Here is a 21,967-nt window from a genome sequence, read left to right as displayed (position 1 = left end):
AGGCCCAGGTAAAGGGCATCCCGACAGGTCCGCCTGCCCTCTCCAGTGGGTATTGCTTGGGAATCACTGAAGGTCAGTCCCAGGGTGAACCTCCAGTTGCCTTTTCATGAAATCATTAATTTGGATAAATCTGTTCCATAACTGCAGTGTTTCAGTTTGCCTTGTTCTTGAGTAATATGGGGCAACACTAATCACAGTTTGTATGAAACTGAGCACGCATATTATGCATGGTATTCCTCTTTGCTTACCAGTTCTAATCCAGCAATGGGAACACCAGATTTAGTTTTTATTCTCAGGGCTCTTTGAGCACCAGACAGGCATTAGGGAAAGGCCAATATTTACATCCAGCAAGGAAAGCATGATTTACAAAACAAAAACCCCAAACCCTCCAGTTAGCCAGCCATTCTGTAGCTCAGAATTGCGCTTTATTACATCAGGATCATCATAAATGTTTATTTCAGTATTTTATGAAAGACATACACAGTTTCACAGAATTACATGTATATATGTATATAAATTAATAATTTAGTTTATTACATTTCAAATAGCATGTATGCTTATCAAAACCAAAGAAACTAAGATCAACAGTGTAAGAAAAAAGAATAAGCACAATTCTCCAAGTATTATTCAGTTCTGAAGATTTAAAATTCTGTATGCAGTAAGAGAGTTGTCAGTGAACTGTAAATGAATGAATCATAGCTATGTTTGACTGAATTTGTCAACTTAGTTTCAGTTTGAAACTCATTCCACTGAGCTTATAAAGGAACCCAAATTGATTGTGAATATTTTCTGCAAGCCCCAAATGGTATCTGAAGGAGACTAGATTAAATTTGGGTGAAAGATTTGTGCAATTAACTAAGCACAGTAAAGCTATGAGTAAAGACTGTTTTCAAAAGACTATTTAAAGAAGCCAGAGCTTCTCTCCCACACTTAGTATGTGAAAGCTCTGCTGTTGATGTTAGTATTTTTGCATAAGTAGCATTGATCATCCATAAACACAAGTCTGTGCTCACATAGGTTTGAATATACTATGCTGTTATGCCACACTTAGAACATTCCTAGTGCTTTGATCATTGCTATTACTAGCTCCAGTGATTTTAAGAAAACTAGGATTTAATAATGCAAAAATTTCTTTTCAGTTATATGGAACTGTAGATTTTCACCACCATCCATGAGATGGATTCTTTACCTTACGTGAAGCTACTGAAAACTTCTATTAATTAGGCCAAAATTGTCAACTCTACGTAAAAAGCTAGGCTTCCAACTTTGTGTTAGGCATCTACATTACAATGACTGTTCCAAAAGACACTGAGATTATGTAGCTCCTTTTCATTTTAGGGGACTTTTACTGTTAACACTGAAAAATTATTCAGAAGACAAGTAGAATTTTAAATCATATTGAGATGATTAGCTTCAGGCACTTGCATTTTGAAAGTTTTTGTTTTTAAATACACAGCCTGTTTTCCAGTATAAAAGTAGCAGTTTGAAAACATCTACATTTAGATACTGCAGAGTTTTAAGTATTTGCATGTCTACATTCAGCTTACATTTGCACAAGTATGTCAAAATGTTTTTTAATTCCTTCTCACGCTTTAGGAGAAACATTCAAGAACTGACAGATTTGTGGAAAAAAGCTCTCAAGTTGGCCATTAGCAAGAGTCAGTGATTTACATATAATTATCTAGACATCCACAACAGACCAATCTGTCAAATAAATGGAATGCTAATGTGACAGCTGACTTCTAATCTCCACATCTTCCTTACTATAATTAAAAAAATAACAGCAACAATGGGAAACCAAGCATTGATATATGGAGACTTAGAACTTTAATTCACCTCACTTAATCATCTATGAGAAGTATTTCAGTAAATTATTAATCACAAAACATCAAACTTAATTTTCAATGAAAAACATCTCCGGCCTCAAAATTCGTGCAGACCTTGCTTACAGAATGGGAAAAATGCTTCATTACTTTTACAGAAAAGGTAAGTCATTTGCATTGAATCAGCTTCTCCAAGATGATGCTCAGGGAGAGCTGTTGCTTGCTTCTTGAGGGTCCGTATGCTCTTACGGAGCACCTGGAAGGTTTGTTCTCTCACACATTCAAGACCACAAACTTTCAGCACTCCTTGCTTCTGCAGGAATTACTGTGGATTCTGCACTATACTACCTTTGGTCCTTATTGGCAAAGGTATTTAAAATACATACCTTGTATTAAACCTAATGATTAATTGGATTTTTGTAATCTCTCTGCATGCTGACCCCTACAATCTCATCCAGTCCTTGAGGGAACTAAACAGAAAATGCAGTGCTGCTCTTAGCACTTACATAAATAGCTGTGAAACATCAGAAAGTGCTTGCTATCCATGCCCAGCCAGCAATGGAAATTGGAGCCAGAGCATGGTTTAATGAGATAATCTTCATCAGATGCTAAATGCCCCTCAGAGACCACCAAACAGAGCAAGTTAGAACATGGATGACTTGAATGTAAAAACCACCAAGGATATGAATAAGTCCTAGAAGCTCCTGTACCTGTTACACACAAGTGGAAGAGCAGGCAACCAGCTTATGTAGCCTTCTACCCAGTCTTACCTCCAATTTTGCAAGGAATGTTTTATGAGAGAGAATTTTTATGTGCACTTCATGTAGGTGGCTGCAATGCTAGGCTACAGCAGAGTAAGTGGCAGGCAGGCTGGAGTCCTCCAGGGAAGATTTATGGCAGCTCTTTGAAACACATGGGTTTTCTTGAAGGGAAACACCAAAGTGGGACGGAATTATTCAGGACTCTGGAGACTGACACTCAGCATCCCCATAAACCCAAGATTTCTCTTTTTTGGGGGACACATGGGCAGCTGTGCTTTCACATTATTTCTTCTCAATTTCCAAAACTGAAGTTGGTATTTTTGCAGTTAAAGACAAATATTCATGTGCTGTAACTATTATCATGGGTACATTCTTTACAGAAGTCTTCTGTTGAATGAACAGCTGCATCTTCTGATATATGTAGATGTATCTGACATACGGCATAAACATTAGGCCATGCCATTTTTTGGACATGCAGGCTCATAATCTGTATAATACAGACTGCTCCTATCAGCCTGCACAAACAGCTTTTTCTTTCCTTTTTTTGATTCCAGCCTGGTAGAATGGTCATTGTTTTTAGAGGATTTCAAGGCTCCGGGGCTTTTTACATCTCACTCTAATCCTTACTAATAAGCCTTCAGTATGCTAGTTAGTTTTATTTTTAAAAGTTACCAAATTAGGCCAAAAGCAGTGTTTCACTGCTTTATATTCTTTAACAATTACTATTACTCACTGAAGCACAAAAATATCATGCATTGTTTTTAAATGCTCATGTTCTTTTTTAACCTTTTTTCCCCAAATATATATTAACTTGCGCACAATACCATAATGAAGAAAGACAAAAGACAGCTTAAGAACCATAGCCATTTTTGTGTCATTTCTCCTCTGGTGAATTATGAATTTTTCTTTACATAATATATAGAGAAAGAGGCTAATTGGTGTTGCAATATATGTGTGGAACATACTTCTTGATCTCAACCTGCAGTCCCTCCCCCTAATACTCTGCATTTCAGAAAAAGTTACCAGAATTTTGTTGCAAAAAAAGTGAGTGAATACATAGCCTATACATATCAAAATTGTATCTTCAAAATGGTCTCCCTTTTATCCAAAAAAAAGGAATAAACAGGAGCAGTGGCCAATCTCAGAGCCTTGCATAAGCTTAGCAAGTACAGTCCTGCTGAATGCAGTTTGCCTCTAGATATTCACTGAATGTTCTTAGTGGCTGCTCTGAAAAATTTGGGTCTTGCTAGAATACATTGGGATTAGCAAACACAGTGATACCTCCTTGGTGTCTAGCTCCTAATGAGTCTTAGCAGAACCTGCTACTCATTCTGATAGATCTCTGAACTCTAAGCAAACTCAGAAATAATCTGTAGGGTGTATTCTATAAAACAAACATTTCCTTTTTCAAGTATGTTTCTGGTTGTGTAACAATCTTGGGGAGAAACACTGAATGCCTTTCAGAATCTCCTTAAAAAGAGGAAAAAAGGGGTACATCAAGGTTATATTTGTCCAACCCCATGACTCCAAAAAAGTGGTTTTGATATTGAAGAGTACTTTCACCAGAGGCATGAGAATTAGAATTCAAAAAGCTCCAGGTATTTTCAGTGCAAAAATCTTAAACATTGATCTCATCTCTGAAATACAGCTCAGCAATTTAACAAACATTGCCTGTAGCTGCGTATCAGCAGTCTTCCTTGACATGAAAGATGCAGAGAGAAGACTGACGTGACATAACATTAGGATAATCAGCTTCTAGAAACCCAAATAAATGTGCACGCATGAAAGTATGTAACTCAAGCTCGATGTCGTTAGCACATCTCATGAGAGCCGATTAAAGCAGCCATTACAATAAAGCAACATTTAGCGAAACAGAGTTGAAATAACGTAAAGATCACAGCTCAACGCAGTTATGCATATCAACTTGTGTTATGATGTGATGACATTCAAATTCTGAACAGCTGATACTTGACAGCAGCGAGATTTTCAGGCATCCTGGATATTCAATCACTCAAAAATATAGCATGCTAATAAAATATTTGGAGATTTTCAATTTTTTTCTAACTTAAAATCTGTAACAGAAAATACAGAAATGAATCCTAGTGAACAGCCGAAAATGCTTTGTAGATCAGACCATTAAAAGATTATACTCCATTTGATTGACATATATGCATAAATTGTTTCTGGAGGAGCACTCATTAATACAATCGTAACAACCTAACAAATTTGTGTACAGATGGAACTTTCAAATATAGGCTTAAATAGCAAATTAAGCACACACACAGAGGCATGACTCTTCAATAAGCAACAAAAGCCTGGCATGGCAGGATGTTTTGAGCACCCCCTAAATTCTCCAAACACCAGAAATCTGCATTACATGTAGTATTTTGTCTTTCTGGGAAATGCTGCTTTTGTATCTACTGTGTTAGTAAATAATTGTAAAGCTACTTCTCCATATTCTCTGACAGGTCCTGCTGCACATTTTCTCTCCTGGATTACACACCCTACAGAATGCAGATCAAGGACATGACTGATGATCCTTCTGTAATTACAAGCTCCCTAATGCTGCCAACATGAGTTCTATACAAAGAGCTAGGTAGAAAGTACCTTGCCCTTTTCTGAGCCCTTACAATCTCTTATGCAGGCAGCAATCACAAGCCATTAGAGGGAAAGACAGAACATAATTTACTTGTACTTTTGGGAAGAAACTGGAAGACATTACTCAGTGCATTTCAAAACTGGTGATGTCTGCAAACAATCCTCCTTATATATCCAACACATTCTTACGCAAGTTCCCCCAAAGGGATTAATCAACTATAACAGCAGATTCTTAGGTTTAGCCTAAAAATTAACTCACTTAAGAAAAAAAAAAAATGGTTAAAAGGAAGACAATTTTGCAGACATTTTTGAATACGAACCAAAGCAAGTTTATTTCTGCCTCACCACACTCTATCATTAAGACTGGAAACAATAGATTCCAGAGATCTCTGTATTTAAAAGAGGAAGCCTGTGTTTGTTTGCATGGTAGTTGACTTGCATAGTTCATTTGTAACAATCAATCAGCAGCAAAGCTGCTGCAAAATGAACAATCCTTGAATACAGATTATATAGAATATTAATTTCAGTAATAATTGAGTACTTGGAGGCTTGCATATAAAGAGACTAATGTATTATACATCTCACGTTATGCTGTCAGAGGTTAGAGGACTTTGAAGCCTTACAAGACAGAAACCATAAATGTGCATATTACATTATCAAGAGGGAAAACAAAGACTGAATTTCTAAGACACACAAACTTCAGATCAACCCAGACAAACATGGTGGGGGGGAAGTGGACAGCTTACACTGTAAAGCCACTCTTTGAAACTGTATCTGAATTATTTAAACTTCTAGAAAAAAGTCACAAAAGTATCTGCAATGTAATATTGCAACCCACAGATTATTAACATGTACTAAAAAGAAGTTTTCTCCTGTTACAGATAAAGGTAACTGAAGAGATACATGGTTTAATCTATGAATATATCTAAAGGGATGGGTGACATGCTAGTTTCAAATAACTACTCTCAGGCAACTTGGGGAAAAAAAAAAGCCAACCCAAAAATGGAAAAAAAAAAAAACCCAAACAACCAAACCCAACCCCCCCCCCAAAAAAAACCCAAAAAACCAAAAAAACCCCAAAACCCAACCAAACCACCACCCAGTCCTTTTTGGCATCCTCAGTTGTTGATGCATTTTCAACACCTCCTAAAAGTTCCCACTCTCAGCCTTTCAGCCAAAGCTAAATTCTGTCATTGAACAAAAGTCAGCAGCTAAACAGAAAAAAAGATGTCACCTCTTCATGTGTCTAAGTACACAAAGCTTTGTGTGTAAGAGAATTCACCTCTGTTCTTCTACAATCCATGTTGTGGAGGTATACTATACTAAGGGACAACTACTAATTTTGAATGAACAGTTATGAAGAAAGTTATGAGGATCTGTTTGTGACATTAACTGTACACAGTTAAGATTTTTCTGGTAAGAGCAATTGGAAATTTCTGTAGAAAAAAGTAAGAAGAAACAAAGCTAAGTAAGTTGTGGTAAATGAAGACTGACGATTTCACATATCAAAATTTCTTTTAGTTACAAAAGGATGAGCTTAATCGTAAGTCTATGCATGATCATCTTAAACCTACAACTGAGAGACCAGACCAAATAGCAAAGATAAAGTTCTTTTAATTTTAATAAGGGAATTATGAAAGTAACTAGAGGCCTCTGATACTTCAGATTTTAAACTTTACAAACATCACCACAAAAAAGTAACGAAGCAATACAGAAATGCACCTGTATATGATCCAAACAGTGCCTATGCAACAGTGCTTGTGGAAACACAGACAGACATGGGGAACAAGCCAGGATGTCCTGTCTGGCTTCAAGCTGCTGCTCCGTAAGGATGCAGATCTTCCATGCATCTCGTGTTATACCTGCCAGTCCTATGCAGATGTCAAAGGGTATGACAGAAGATCCAAAGTGGCATCAAATCCCTATGTGCTAACATCTGAATGTCACCTAAAGATACGCAATCTGACCTGTGACAAACTTCTGAAAACACAATTCAGTTTAACCATTCATACACGTACCTGACCACCTGAAAGGCACTATTTTCATGCAGTTAAAGGCTATGAATGTGGGCATTACAACTACAAATATGGCAGGGTATGAACCGCTTGTAAAACTAAGTACACACATTCATTACAAACAGCAGCGTATACTCCAAGTGAAGAACGGCAACACCAAATCACACATGGGTATTGTAACCAGCTGCATCTTTTTCTTCTGATGCTGGACTCCTGTTCTTTGGTCAGTCTCTCTCTTATGTTAGTGCTGTAAACACTCCTATTTTTCTTTCCGTTTTCCCTCCCACAAGGTGGCGATCCAAGAAATCCCTTAGGTAACTTTGCTGCATATTTTATGGCAAGGTACAGATTTTTTTGAGGAACTGGAAGTCAAGAAAGAACAGTATTTCAAAACACTCCCTTCTCCTCTACCTCAGCAACCAACAACTTACTTAAAAACTAATTCTAGAGAAGTATACTACCAAAAATACGGCTGCCACCGAACTATTTTCGTAACAACACATCTAGAAAGATATATAATACAGTGTATTTAAACACACTTCTCCCTCCATGGCTCAGGGCAGTTAGCTTAATACAGGAAATTCCAGATACTTTTTAGGTTTGAAAACACTGAAAAGCACAAAAGGCAGCTGACTGACCATTCGGGCTCCACAAAGGATACAGTACTTACCTTTACAGAACATACTTTATTTAATAGAAGTTTTTTTCTCCAATATACAAAATAGGGGACCGCAGTCCCAATTAACATTTACATAGTTACACAGCAAATAATCTCCACCATTTACAACAACTGACGACTTTCCCACACTCCCACTGTATTACAGCCAAGAAAAAAATCCTGTAATGTTTTACATACCAATCAGTTATATTTTGTACTTCTCTGTCTCTTTTCTTTCTTTTTAAAGTTGCAGTTTCTGATATCAGTTTAATTAAGAACTTACAATTATTTCAGCTGCACTAAAAGAAAAATGAAATATATAATTTGGAATACTATCTCAAAAACCCTATACAAAATAAAAGTCAGTATCTTATAAAAATACATTGCAGGAGTAAAACCAGTGATACAACAAAAATGTTTTAAATTTTGTTAGGGTATAAAATATTTAGCAACTAGTCTCAGCTTTTATATACACAAAAAAAAAAAAAAAAAAAAAAGAAAAAGACCAAACATTTTCAATTAGCAAAAAGTAATGTGACAGTTCTTTTACAATACTGTACCTTTAGTATGCAAAAGACTTCATCCTTCTAACTTGCACCATTATCCAACTGATTCACCCCTTAACCCTTTTCCCACTGAAAGCTGAAAAAAGGTTTTAAAATTATTTGAAGCCTTTAAGAAAAATCCAATCGCATTTTCTGCATCTCCCACAGTATTTAAGCTTTACTTTACAATGCTGGTAGTTTAATCATGATACATAATTTTCTATAAAAAAATTCTAGCCAAACCCAGGCTTTAGAAACTTTGCATTTTACAAAAGCAATTTGTTACAGCATGACAGTTGCTAAATAGCCCAATTTATTTAGTGACCCTGTTGAAGATTTGTTCAACTGAGTGAATAGGTGAAGTCATTTCCTGAGCTAAAAGATACAGGTAAGTAAATAGTCAGTTATAGCAGCAGACAGGAGACATTCTTTTTAAAAGTTTTAACAGTATCAATAAAGTAACCTTAGAAAATTACAAGAATGTAAAAACCACTAGCTGAAGAGAGAGTGACAAGGACATCCAAGACCTGATTGCTATAATCTGGAATGCACATCCCATGACTTTCCAGAAATTACATTCAGCCACTGTCAAACAACGTACTGGTAAGTGGAAGAATGTCAAATCACAATAGTTCACATTTCTTACAGGTCCGGTGTTTTGTCACGATTTAATTCTTAATGCTGTTTCATAAACCTAAAGCAATGTAAACGGCTTAGTTGCAGAAATTTTCACCCTATAGGACTTAAGTATTATTACTTTTAAAGGAATGTGGTATCTTCAGTCTCATGAAATTCCAAATCTATTTCTTTTTATTACTCAGACATAATTTATACTTGAGACCTTGAGGGGTTTTTAAGACAGTCACCCATGCCATCGGGAACAGAGGTGGATCCATTTTTAGGAGAGGAAATTATATTCTGAAAATGGCTTACTCTGACCCAAATCATTCTTATTTGCTTAGAGTATGAAACATTAACAAATTATTAAAGAACTATAAAGACCAGTATACCACCACTGCACCATCATTTTCTTATGATATGCATTCTTGAAGTCTTCTGTGTAATAGTTTGATCACCTTTTTTCACTCATTAATGGAAAGAGTATATTCTAATTTAATTAAATAAAGTACCTCACTTAGATACCAGTTCCTCCAGAAGGAAATCTCTCTTCTGTGTTATTCATTTTTACAGACATTGTAGGCATTGTTTTTAAAATTTTTACTGGCTCTTCTTTAACATTTAAACATAATTAGTTTTAATTCAAATTAATATATAAAATTTCCAATACTTGTTAGAATAAAAGGACAATACACAAGATCCTAAGTTACAATAATTTATAAATAAAAATAAACTATCACAAACCAAATCTTTCCCCATACGGAGATTAAAAGCCATAATCTTGACTGATTGTTCCCGATCATACATTATAAATAACGTAAGCTTCTTCAGAGAAGCAAAACATACTTGCCTCCCCGACACCAGTTTATATCTTCAGTGAAACTACTACCATCAAGAAGGCAATTCTGTTGGGCCCAGATGTATCTTCTTGCTTACATGTTAACCCTCCCAACCTCATTCCTTTAAACTTAAGCACAGGAAACTAAGTCCACAAAGAGTCCTTTACCTTTTATACACAAAGTCTGTATAAAATACAGATTTCTAATGCTCCTATTGCACCAATCTGGCAGTGCAGTTAGAACCTGATTCAGATTCCACTGAAGTCCATGAAAGGTTCTCCAGTGACCTTAATGGGTTTTGAATTAGGACCATAGAGACAGTACTACCTAACAGAAAACTCCTGCAAGAGTGGCTGGTATCTCTGTTTCTGCTTATGGGATGCAGTGGAGATGTGTAGTCAGCATGATACCTGAGCAAATAAAATGAAAATGATACAAAGGTTTTAAGAATCCCAAACTCTTTGCTTAGTTGTGTGCAAACTGTGCTACTGCCCCCGGAGCTCCCTGCTTTCCTTTTTTTCAGTGCTTGCTCCATTCCAAGATAGAGAAGACGTGAGGCATAAAAATCTCTCTTCACTACAGTTCCCCCTCAATCCCGAGACTGATAGAAGAGGATGTAACCAGACTCCGAGTTCTTTGAGATGTCTGATGTCAACCCGTAGAATTCTTCAATAGCTTGTGCATCAATTTTCTGTATGTAAAAACCCAAAAGTTTTAAGTAAGAATATCTTGCGTAACATATACATGACATTAAGTTCCACTCTCAAAACTGTTGTCAAACAAAAATAACTTTCACATCATTACATGAAGGAATAAAATACAAATAATTTTTAAACTTGTTAGGTTTTGGTTTCCCCTCTGCCATCAACTGCACAGAGGGTAGCGGATATATACTTTTTACATATACATTTTTAAGTATTAAGTGAACCTACTATAAGTGCCACCTTACATGCAATGCCTGTGTGAATTTCACACAGAAATGTTTTGAAGACAACAATATCCCATTGAGACTTCAAATTCAGTATGAAGAATGTAAGTACAGACTATCATTTCTAAATCTAAGTAGTGTAAGCCAATCAAGTGCAGGGGAGAATAAGGAGAAGGCAGAGAATGAAGGCTAACATTTTTAATGTTTTTGACAGAGAATGCTTGCCTGTGATCCTGTTAGCTTGGAAAGCCTCCTATAACCCCTCCTATAACCAAGATTTTTGTGGAAAGATGCAGAACTTCTGCTAAGAAGATTAAAAGAGTACTGGTCCGGTTTTCATTGTCATAATTTTCAGCTACAAAAGAAACCGAAAGCAAGCTCTCTTGCCACATTTTAAATCAAAGGCAATTAGGCTACAAACAGCAAAAAGGTGGAAAGACAAATTTTCCTTCACTTAGGCAGATTTTATTTAATCTCATTCCCATTATTTGGAATAAAATCTCTCTCAGGAAGGAGTAAGCTATTCCAACTTGATGAACCATGGGCCTAAATGTCAATGAGATGTTTTAGATCTAAGAACAAAAAGATTCCTTTCTTCCTCTTTAAAAGGGCTAAAGGAAAAAAAATACATTACTGCCAGGTGTTACTGCTTTGGAACTGGAGAGATTGTCCCTGATGTTTGTGAAATTATGTGAGATCTATCTACTACAGTGTTCTCTCTTTTCCCTGGAGGAAAGTGAACTTTTGACCCTCTCGAGACATTTCAATTTACTGTGTATCTTGATAAGACACAGAAGCAATCCCTTCACTTTCCCAATAGCTCTGCATATTTCCATGTCTGTCATTTCCTGTGTGAAAAACTGTCCATAATGTGGCTTGGAGAGAAAAACTCTTCAATACCCTTGACTCGTCATGCCACTTAGCAATGTAAATCCAATACCTGTCTCGCTCACTTTTCTTCTTTACAATTATACAGTTCTTGTGTATTGTAAGGAAAATGTAAACTATTCGTTTTACAGATTTAATTAATTCAGATAAAGTCAGGAAAAGGACTTGGACAGCACAATCATACTTCTGTTCATGCATAAGCATAGGCAAGGGGGGAAAAAAGGAAGATGACAGAACAAGCAAAAAACCTGAGAAAAGGACACCAGCAGTTTCTGCTATTTCTCTCAATAAAGAATAAAAGATAACTGATGAAACAGAAAGATGACAAAGTCAAAACTGGTGAAGGGAATTCTGCTGTTCCAAGAAATTAGTTAGAAAAGTTGGGTTTATTTTAAAATAAGAATTCCTGGAAGCATGGCTAATATTAGCAAGACTGCCACCAGAGGCACGTGGCAAAAGGCTCCTGTTTCAGGGATTAACTTTTTAATTTTAGGGTGAAATCTCAAAAATCTGCATTTTCTTCCTATTTTGATATTTGTTATACCTTTGTCTGAAGCAATCCAGGATACTCAATAAAACAGACTACCAGACTGATCCATTCCACTAAATCATAAGCTCCTAGAAAATATGAACAAAGGGCTTGCTCCAAAAAATTGCCCTCAGAAAAGAATTGCAGTAAAAATGATTTGTCTGTATCTTCATTTGCCATGCCTTCTGGTCACAGAAATAGCTTACTAAACAAAGGTGAAACACAGTGGCCATAAACAAAGAAGCTTCTTTTAAGTAGTATAAAAACCAAAATGCAATTCAAAGTATTGTACAAAAAAACTGTAAGGGGCAGCTCTGCACTCAGTTATTGCTCATTTAGACTGGGGTTGAACCCTCTTTTCATTAGCATACCAGTCCTTTTATTTTAAAGTAATCATATACACAAGGGGGGGGCGTGCACTCTGGTTGGTACGAGAAAGAAGCCCAGGGTTACACAAAGCTTACCTCAACAATATCATCATCAAAAAGCAACCAAAAATCATGACTCTTCACTATTGCAATATAATGTCCTCTGTTAGGGCCACTGTAAAATAAAATTAGAAAAGAACACAGACAATAACACACATGTAGGTACAGATGTATTTCTTTTTTTTTTTTTTTTTCCTTGTAGAAAAGCAATACTTAACAGTAATTAAAATGGCTACCAGTACAATTTCTGTTTGGATGTTTCTTTTCTTTTTTCCCCTCCACCTATATCATCATCATAATGAGCTCTTCCTTATCTCTACATTTAATATTGTGCTAAAAAAAGGATTATAATTTCAAATGAGGAATAAGCACCACAGGCATTGAAAATACAAATGAAATTTTAAAAAAAAAAAAAAAAAAGAGAGACAGAGAAGCAAAATCAAGAAAACATTCTGATGTTTCACAGGGACAGAACAGATCCCAAACTATTTCTGATCTTCAGAAAGAAAAAGCTGTAGAGCTGCTGTTCATTTACAGTCTCAATCGGGAATCTCTTTATCTGGTCCATTGTAAACAAACACTGAATTAACCTGACAGTTTAGAAGTCTCAAGAATTGTCACAGCAATGAGAAGGACTCCGAGTTAAATTAAAACTGTCATAATGCACAGCTCTTCAGTTTATGGCAGACAAGAAATTTCTCCACAACTACGACAGAAAAAAAAAAACCAAACCCAACACCTCTAAAAGTCCTATTTCTAATCCGATTTCAAGTAAAGAAATAATACACTTTCTGAAATAGCTGATCCTTACAACTGAAAGTGGACAACTAGCTAAAGCAGTTTTGGAACCATCTTAACTGACTAAAAGCACTCACATAATTTTTATGTCTAGATTAGGGAGGTAAGGTTGCCATCTGTGAGGGACATGTCTGTGTACCAAATCACATAACCCAATGAAAACAGGGTTCATCTCTTTCCACAGCTCTGACAACGGGTTAAGTTTCCAAGACTGCAGCTTGAATGAAGGAGAAAGAAATGGTCAAAATTGGACAGAACGGTCCGAAATGGACAGGTTCTATTTTCCCTAAAATCCAGAACAAGAAGGAGTGTCCCAGAAGACTATGGCACAAATGCTTATTTTCCAAAACTGTCCTGGCCAACTTGAGATCTAGTCATCTCTACTCTAATCGTACGTCTATCCAGGGAGGAACAAGGGTGGGGGTGGAACAAAGGGCAGTAACTGGCAACTAGAGGGCAGGTCTGTCATTTTGAGGGGCTTAAAAGTTGGAAGAATGGGCTGACAAGAACCTCATGAAGTTTAACAAGTACGAATGCAAAGTCTCATGGCAGACCAACTCCATCCAACAGCACCAGCTGCAAACCAACTGGCTAGGTGGGCCCAGGAGGTCAACAAGATGAGCTGTTCGCCCACAGCGGATCATTTTGGTGACAGGGCTGAGCGTATGCAGGGCTGTACTGTAAGAGTAGAGCCAGCAGTGAAGGGATAATCCCTGCCACTCTGCATTCTGGGACCCAGAACCGGACAGGGGATTCCAAACATGACCTTGTCAGTTTAAGGGAGAGACTGATAAACTGAAGAAGTCCAGTGGCAGGCCACTACATTTGTCAGAGGGCTACAGCACCAGATGGATGAAGAGAGCCTGAGGGAGCTGGCTGTATTCAGCCTGGAGAAGCCCAAATAAGGAATCCAACTGCTGTCTTCAACTACCCAAAAGAGAAGAGTTAGAAAGCAATCAGAGCCAGGCTCTTCTTAGAAATGCACAGTGAAAGGACAAGAGGCAGTGGTCACAAGCTGCAGCAAGAGAAATTCTGACCAGATGGGGTTGGGGAGGGAAATCACTGTAAGAACGTTGATGGATTGGAACAAATTGCCCAAAGAGGCAGCGAAATCAGCAGTCCTAGTCATGAAACTGAGCCCAGTGCAACCTAATCTAATGTCAAAGTTAGCCATGCCTTGAGCTTTAAGTAGTTGACCTCACAATGGAAATCATTCTATTATTCTAGATGTTAAATCATCATTTTCCACTTCGGGGCTTTTATCTACTCAATCAGCAGTTTGTAGAGCAGCCCTGATTTTAAGACATGAAACCATAAGTACATTTGTTGAATACAGCAAAATCAAATACAAATCTAACAGTCATATTTTGAACGCAAGGAAACAAAGTAATCAACAAAACTTGTAATTTATGGATATATTTCAGAAAATGGTGCTCAAGTCTGAAAAAAAACCCACCCTAAAGGAAATGCTTTGTAAAGGAATCCGTTCTATAATGCTTTCCTTCCTAAGAAATCTTTTTTTTAAATGATCTTTAAATGTTATTAGTTATATGATACTGTGTGTTTTGTGGGTTTTTTTAAACATAGTTAAGTACATACGAAGATCTGTCATGTGAAATACACTGTTATCACTTTCCACAAAGAATTATCATGGCAAGAAAGCTATATGTTCTGTCAGGATTGGTAGCATCTCCCCACAATGCTTTCTTTCCTAAGTAACTTCTTTTTAAGAGGTCTTTAAATGTTATTAGAGTTACGTGAAACTGGGTGTTTTGTTTTTTAAACATAGTTAAACTTACACAAAAATCCCTTGTGTAAAATAGAGTTATTACCTTCCACAATGAACTACCACAGCAACAAGGTCATACATTCTGTCAGGATTGGTGGCATCTCCTGAGGTGTTAAATAAACGAAGCTCTAAAGGAAAAACTACTCTATAAGAGAGTTTTGTGTATCGATGCAGCTGATCCATGTATTTAAATCTCTTCAAATGGAGAGCTAGAATCATAGGCAGCTTTTTTACTTTCATCCTGAAAAAAAAAACCCAAACCAACAGTATTTCCAATATCCAGCCAAAACATTCAGTTGATATAAACAAACAGGAAACCTGTCTTACTGGTCTTTAAAAAATTTTTCAAGCATTAAAAGAAGCTCAATCAGCCATTTAACAAATATGGAACATGACCCATGTTGCTAAACTAAAGGTGGATTTTAACAATTGAGAGAATTGTAAATGTATTTAAAATAATAAGCTATAATATATAATAATAACAGCCATGATGAACCCACACAATAATTTAGACACAATGACTGCATAGCACAAAATTCATTTTTTAAACATACCTCCCCATAGCTTTCCCGAGTTCCCAAAAGCAAAACCTAGACCCCACTTGGTATACAGTGGAGGTACTGCAACGAAGTTGTTCCAGAGATCCTGTTCCAGTTGAATTTCTCAGTAAACTAGCCAAGTCAAACAAGCTTTTTAAAATAAGCTTTGTTATACCACTTTGTTACATACGTATTACTCCAAGTTTTCCTATCAAGCCATTCGTTTAACATTGCCAAGGGATACAAATAGCCCAGTGTTATTCACCTTACCTCATGCTACCCAAACAAGACAATGCTGTGCTCTAGCACAATAATTTTGTACAAATGTTGCAGCATTATTTTATGGCTGTCAAAGCCAGAAAGCGATAATCTAGTTTTACTGAGAGCTCACTGGCCCCTTTCCCTAGTTTGAGGTATTGGGATCTCACATCAGTGCCTACAAATCCTCATCAGCCAACCACAGCTGGCCTGGCAGCAAACACAGACTTCTTCTCTCTGGGCAATAAATTTGCCCATACTAACAGAGCAACCAAGCTAGAGTGCTCTGCTTCTTGGCACAGCTAACTGCCTTAGATCAGCACTGTGCTGAATTTTTCAAACTACCTTCAGCCCCAAAAGGCAGCTCAAAAGTCTCAGTGATTACAGGTCAAGTTTCAGACACATCTACTAAGACCATATTTTCAGAATGTCAAGAAATACGTTTGTACAAGACAATCCTTTTTCAAAAGATAGGGGGCTGAGGACAAAATCCTTGAAAACTCACCTTCCTTCCCTTTTTCTCATTAAGCTTAGACTGACAGTAACCTGTAGGAAACCCTGCTAGACTCAAATTTTCTCTGTGGCCCACAATGGAACTAGGAAATGAAAAAAGCTGGAGAAGAGCAGAAAGATGACAGAAGCAACTATTTTTAGGCAGAGTTACATTTTTATTATATTACTGAGAAACAGATATAATTTCAGCACTCTCTTTTTTCAGAATGAAAGTCCTTTTCTTATAATGCAGCTGTGTTTGATAATAGAAGCTCTTTCACTGGTGAAGAAATTCAGTACACCACCTTTGCTACTTGGCTAGACACTATCACAGATAGGCTCCAAGTTATAGAGATGGGAGAAAATTATGACTGTAGTGAAACTGAACTGAAGCCCCAAATGAAAAGCAAAATATAACCAATAAAAGTGGTGTTTTGCCAATATGGCAGTGCCTACAGTACAGGGTTATGTCAACACAGCTTATATTGGTCAGGGATCACATTACCTCCCACACAGAAAAAGAGCTAAGGCAACAGAAAACAACAGAAGAGACTTGGCTTCACAACCCTTTAATACACACTAATTAGTAAGCTTAGGTAACGTGTGAAGGCAGACTTTGCAAATGAGATATGCCAAAAGCCATGCGCTGAATCTATGGTAAACCAAATAACCGGAATCAGTGGTATAACCAGTAGAACATGCCAGTGTTCTCATCCCTTCTACTCATCTATAAGCAGCCAAATACTTTCTCAGATAATAAATACCACGCGGTACAGAGGTTTTTTAAAGGTATAAACAAGACTAGAAGAATTATTAGGCAGATAGGAATTGTTTTTAAACATAATGAATTTCAGGCTTCCCTTCAGCTCATCTATAAGCAGCCAAACACTTTCTCAGATAATAAATACCACACAGTACACAAAATCAGAGGTTTTTCAAAGGCGTAAACAAGACTAGAAGAATCATTAGGCAGACAATAATTTGGTTTAAACATAATGAATTTCAGGTTTCCACAGAGCTTCTGATGCTTTTCAGGAGCACTGTCAAGCAGAAGTTTAGCACAACTAATTACGCACTTTTAAGAAACAAACTCAGTTAATAAAAAAAGTTACAAGCCTCATTCTGACTCAATCAGAAAAAAAGTGCTATCAAACTACAACAATCGGAAAAACTATTTTATTATCAAGACAAAACCAAGTTTGAAAAGTCACATGAAATCAGTGACTTCTCATCATTACCCATAATCTTTGATTAGTCACTGGCAGTTTGTTTTAACTTGTCTTTTTAACTTATTTTTGTCTTAAGACCATTCTTTTTCTCATTCATAAAATAAATAATGATCAAAGGAGTCCCAAAATGCTTTACATGAATTCTCATTACTCATGGAAGTAGGCTCATTGAATTCAAGCAAGAGGAATGCAACCAAGTTACTCTTAAGTGGAAGAAGAGTGAGAAAAATTAAGGGAAAAAGAACATTCTCCCCCTGCCTCATACACACTCACAAGGAAATACAAGCGTATTTTCATTAAATACATGGGTTATTTTTCTCCCTCCCTGAGTCTGATGTACCTTTTATGTGCTTCTTGCTTACTGCGACATTCTTCACAGTAATATTTGTATTCACTGCACAGAGTTTCTGTATTGCTGAAACCCCTAAACAAAAAAAAAAAAGAAGAAATGCTACAGATACTAGTTTCTTATCTGAAATATATATATAAGCATGTACAATATAAACATAATTTTATACTCTTAAGTCTACATAAGCTAAAATTTGCTAAGCTTGTAAGCTTTTAGTTTTACTTCCTGCTTTCTAGGTAATAGATAAAAGATAAATTATGAAAATTTGGATTGCTGCATCTACCTTAAACAATGAGTGATTGAAGTATTCTGCTCCACATCAACTGAAAGGTCTAAAAAGTCTTCATCTTTGCTGCTTATCTGCAGGAAAAAAGAACCAATAGATTATAGTTAAAACTAGTTATACTAATTTACCTCTGTTTTTCAGTACCATTTTCTATTGACAGAATGCATCTTTTACCTTACAAAAGCCTTTTAAAAATTGTTACAAGTGGCCTTTCTATTTCAGAGATTTGCTAGATCTCCGTTTCTGATTTTGTTCAGAAAGAGGAAGACGGAAAGGTATATGTGTCTGTGGGGGTATATAATGCCAGTTGTCCTTATGCCGTCGATTTCAGTTCAACAATATTAATGCCAAGCTCCTTCTACACCTCACTCTTTTCAAAAGAATACAATCACTGGGATTCTTCTATTTAGTACTCTCACCTCTGTTCTTCCCCTATGATTCCCTCCAACTGAAAGTTATGTATTTGCATGTCATAGTGTCCCTAATAAAGAGCACAAATACTTTGAATCCTCTTCCTGGCTAGATTCATACTCTTAAATGAGAAGCAGATAGCAAATTTGTTGGTAAATGAGAGCTTGGGACTTGGTCTGACAGAGGCAGAATAGTGCATAGCCATTTCTTACAAAAATGCGAGAACAACAATTAAAGTGAAAAAGAAAATCCTAGAAGCAGCGAATAAATTCCATCACAAATCCTGAAAATGGTGACGGATGAAATCCACAGCTGCCCTGAAAATCAACTATGTTATTAAAAGGTTTAGGAAAAAGCAATCTGCAACCTTAACTTTTGTCTACTAGTGTTTCGTCTCTGTGTTTAGAGATACTCAATGTCACTGATGAGAATGTCCTCTGCCTTTTATGACTCCTAGGTACAAAAGTAAATGCTTTCAGAAAAGATGCCTGGCTGCAGCTTCCTGACTGAAAGCAGGAAAAGTTAAATAGCTACAGGAGAACTAATGTAAGTTGATCTTTAAAACATATGAGATTTATGTTCTCTTTTCAACTCAGAATAAAAATAAATTTAGAAAGCTGTTCTCTGACTATCAAGAGATGAAAAACACACAGTTCCTAAGGGCAGCATACATGGAGAATAAAAAGAAAAATACAGGTGGTCAAGAGTACTATTTTTGAGAATTAACATCATTGGGCAAATCCAAAAACTTATGAAATTAAGTTAAAAGATTCTGTTAATATCTGTGAGAAGACTGGGCAAGGATTCCTCCCACGCTTCTGTAGCTGATCTTCCCAGGAGTTGACATAGGTACAAAAAATATGTCACTATGCCAGTATACATCACATCTACTACATCATTTAGATGCAGAAGTGTAATGTTTATACTTTTAAAGGGATAACAGAACATATATGGAAAAATTCCAAGATGTTTTTAGGGTGCGAAAAAAAAAAGCCACCTGCATCATCAGTGTGCACGGCACATTTCCTGTCTTCAGGGATGTACTGTGGTTTAGTTGTGTGGACAATTCTTCAAAATATCCCATTGCAAACCACTTTGGGAATTATCAAACTTGAGTTTATAACACTAAGAACTCTGGTGGAAATCACCTTAGCCTAGGGATTAAGAATGGCTCAGGAAAAAAAAAAAAAAACAGTTCTAGAAAATACTCCACTGCAGTCTTCAGCTAGGACAGCTGGAATTAAGGAGTCATGTGATCAGTGTTATTCAGACATGCAATTAGATAATTCTTCCTCTCTTGGTCTAATCAAAGAAAATTCCATGAAACAATAAAAGATTTCACAGGCAGCTTTATCCCACGCAGAAGCTGTAAGGGCGGGGAGGAGAAGGAGAAGAGGAAAGGGATGTGTTGTACTTGGTTAAAAAGAGATTGCTACTGAAACTGGAAGTTCACAAAAGGAATTCTTCCATTCTTAGTGATAATACTGATAATACTGCCTTAAAGAATCTCTCTCAGGTTAGCCAGCCCATTGTGCACTTAGGATCATGAGGAACCGTTAATGGCTTTATTGAAAGAACAGCCAAGTGGATTTTTTCCATCTGTGTTGATAACCTAGAAATTGCTATTCTTAATTTTCAGGATTTTTTGAACATTAGTATTTGAACAGTACTTTTTTTTTCAACATTAACTCATACAGTTTTAATTAAAAAAAAAATATTAAAAAGTCACCCTCCCCTCTAACCCCCCCCCTCTTCTGTAGAGGTTGTGTTTCAAATAAACATCACTAAGTTCCTCAGACTAAAGTCACCAATGCTATATATTTCAATCATCTATAGAATGAAAAAAAGATGGACACGGTCAGAAAACCTCATCACTTGCAGAATCAAGCCCTGATGTGTTCAAAAAGCCATCCGAGTGCTCCTAACAGGAATACCTGAATAGTAGTGAAGGATCTGGGTGTTCCAACATTCTGGCTAAAGGTACGTTGTTCTCACATCAAGGACATAATCTGCACTCAAACAGCTCAGCTGTACTCTGATGACCAATGCCACAGAGAACAGAAAATTCAGAAGGCTAACACTCACTCACGGAATCTGTATTTCTTTCAGTTTGGAATGTCACTAGCAATGTGAGTCAGCTCACTGACAAAAAAGCTTTTGCAATTGTAGGCTCCCATGTGTGCTAAGACAGAAACTATTTTTTAAACGAAGCTGAAATAAAGTGCATGATTTATTTTGGTTTCAAATAAAATAAGAGAGAAAAAAACTGTAGGGCATAGTTAAGGCTTCTATAGTACTCCTGTAAGAGAGACCACTGAGATTTTCCTTATTGCCTTCTCTCAGTCCAAAGCAGAATTGAGCCAAAGAATTTTATGCCTTGTAGAGTCATTTGAACACAAGAGCAAGACCGTCAGCTGGAGAAAAACAATACCAATATGTTTGGTGCTTTTCACCAAAGACAATTTCCTATTTTTCTCTGTAGAAGTCCTGCCCACATTTAGCTGTTTCAAATTTAATCTTAATGAAGTCAATTACATTATTTTCTGGTTTACTGTTCTTCTTTCATTAAATTGTGAGAGAAATCTGTAAAACCAATGAACTTCCATATCATTTTTATCAATTAGCCACAAAAATTTGTAACATTCACTTCATCTATCAAGGAAGCGGGAAAGCATTGTAACAACAAATCACATTAAAAGCATGTAAAGACAACTTACAATCCCTTTTGTAACATTAATTTCATAGTGCGGCTTGACCCATGACACAACCTTTGTTAAAGAATCGTCTCTACATTCCTTCTGTTCCACTGTCCATACTTAAACTGAGGATAAATCTTCAGTCAGTTAATTTTTTTTATCTTAAAAATGGACTAATTTCCAGTGCATCCTGGAACACAGCTCTTTTCTATAATCAGGACAACTGAAATTAGAGTAAAATCTTGCCATGCTGATTTTAGGAACATTGAGTATGTTTGGCCAGTTAGAAGATGATCATTCTCACTTAGAGCAAAGATATATTATGCTTTATATTTCAGTATGCATTAAATTCCAAATTTAAATAAAAAATATGCTAAGGTTATTGTTTTATCATTAAAAAGCACTAATTCATCCACTATTGCTGTGTAATCTTCTACAGGAGCTATGGCCAAGTACTCCTGACATTTTAAGTTATATTTCTGAACACAGA

At 36.5% G+C, this 21,967-nt stretch overlaps 1 protein-coding gene across 3 annotated transcripts in view; it reads right to left on the bottom strand.

Annotated features, from left to right (window-relative positions):
* Positions 1-4,632: 4,632 nt before the first annotated feature.
* USP12 (ubiquitin specific peptidase 12) overlaps positions 4,633-21,967 on the bottom strand; it is a 42,376-nt gene continuing 25,041 nt past the window's right edge. For 2 of the 3 annotated variants that reach the window (XM_075728358.1, XM_075704503.1), the window contains 5 exons: positions 18,368-18,444; positions 18,076-18,159; positions 15,261-15,458; positions 12,667-12,745; positions 8,169-10,548 (listed from right to left, as the gene is read on the bottom strand). In XM_075728358.1, coding sequence (XP_075584473.1) covers positions 10,447-10,548; positions 12,667-12,745; positions 15,261-15,458; positions 18,076-18,159; positions 18,368-18,444 — 540 coding nt within the window. In that variant the 3' untranslated portion in view covers positions 8,169-10,446. Of the gene's footprint in view, positions 4,657-8,168; positions 10,549-12,666; positions 12,746-15,260; positions 15,459-18,075; positions 18,160-18,367; positions 18,445-21,967 lie in introns of those variants that run through there. The other variant, XR_012830816.1, reaches the window with a different exon arrangement.

Source organism: Pelecanus crispus, chromosome 1 (assembly GCF_030463565.1).
Source record: "Pelecanus crispus isolate bPelCri1 chromosome 1, bPelCri1.pri, whole genome shotgun sequence".
Taxonomy (NCBI): domain Eukaryota; kingdom Metazoa; phylum Chordata; class Aves; order Pelecaniformes; family Pelecanidae; genus Pelecanus; species Pelecanus crispus.
The sequence above is the reverse complement of the archived record's forward strand: the minus strand, read 5'-3'. Positions and strand labels throughout refer to the sequence as shown.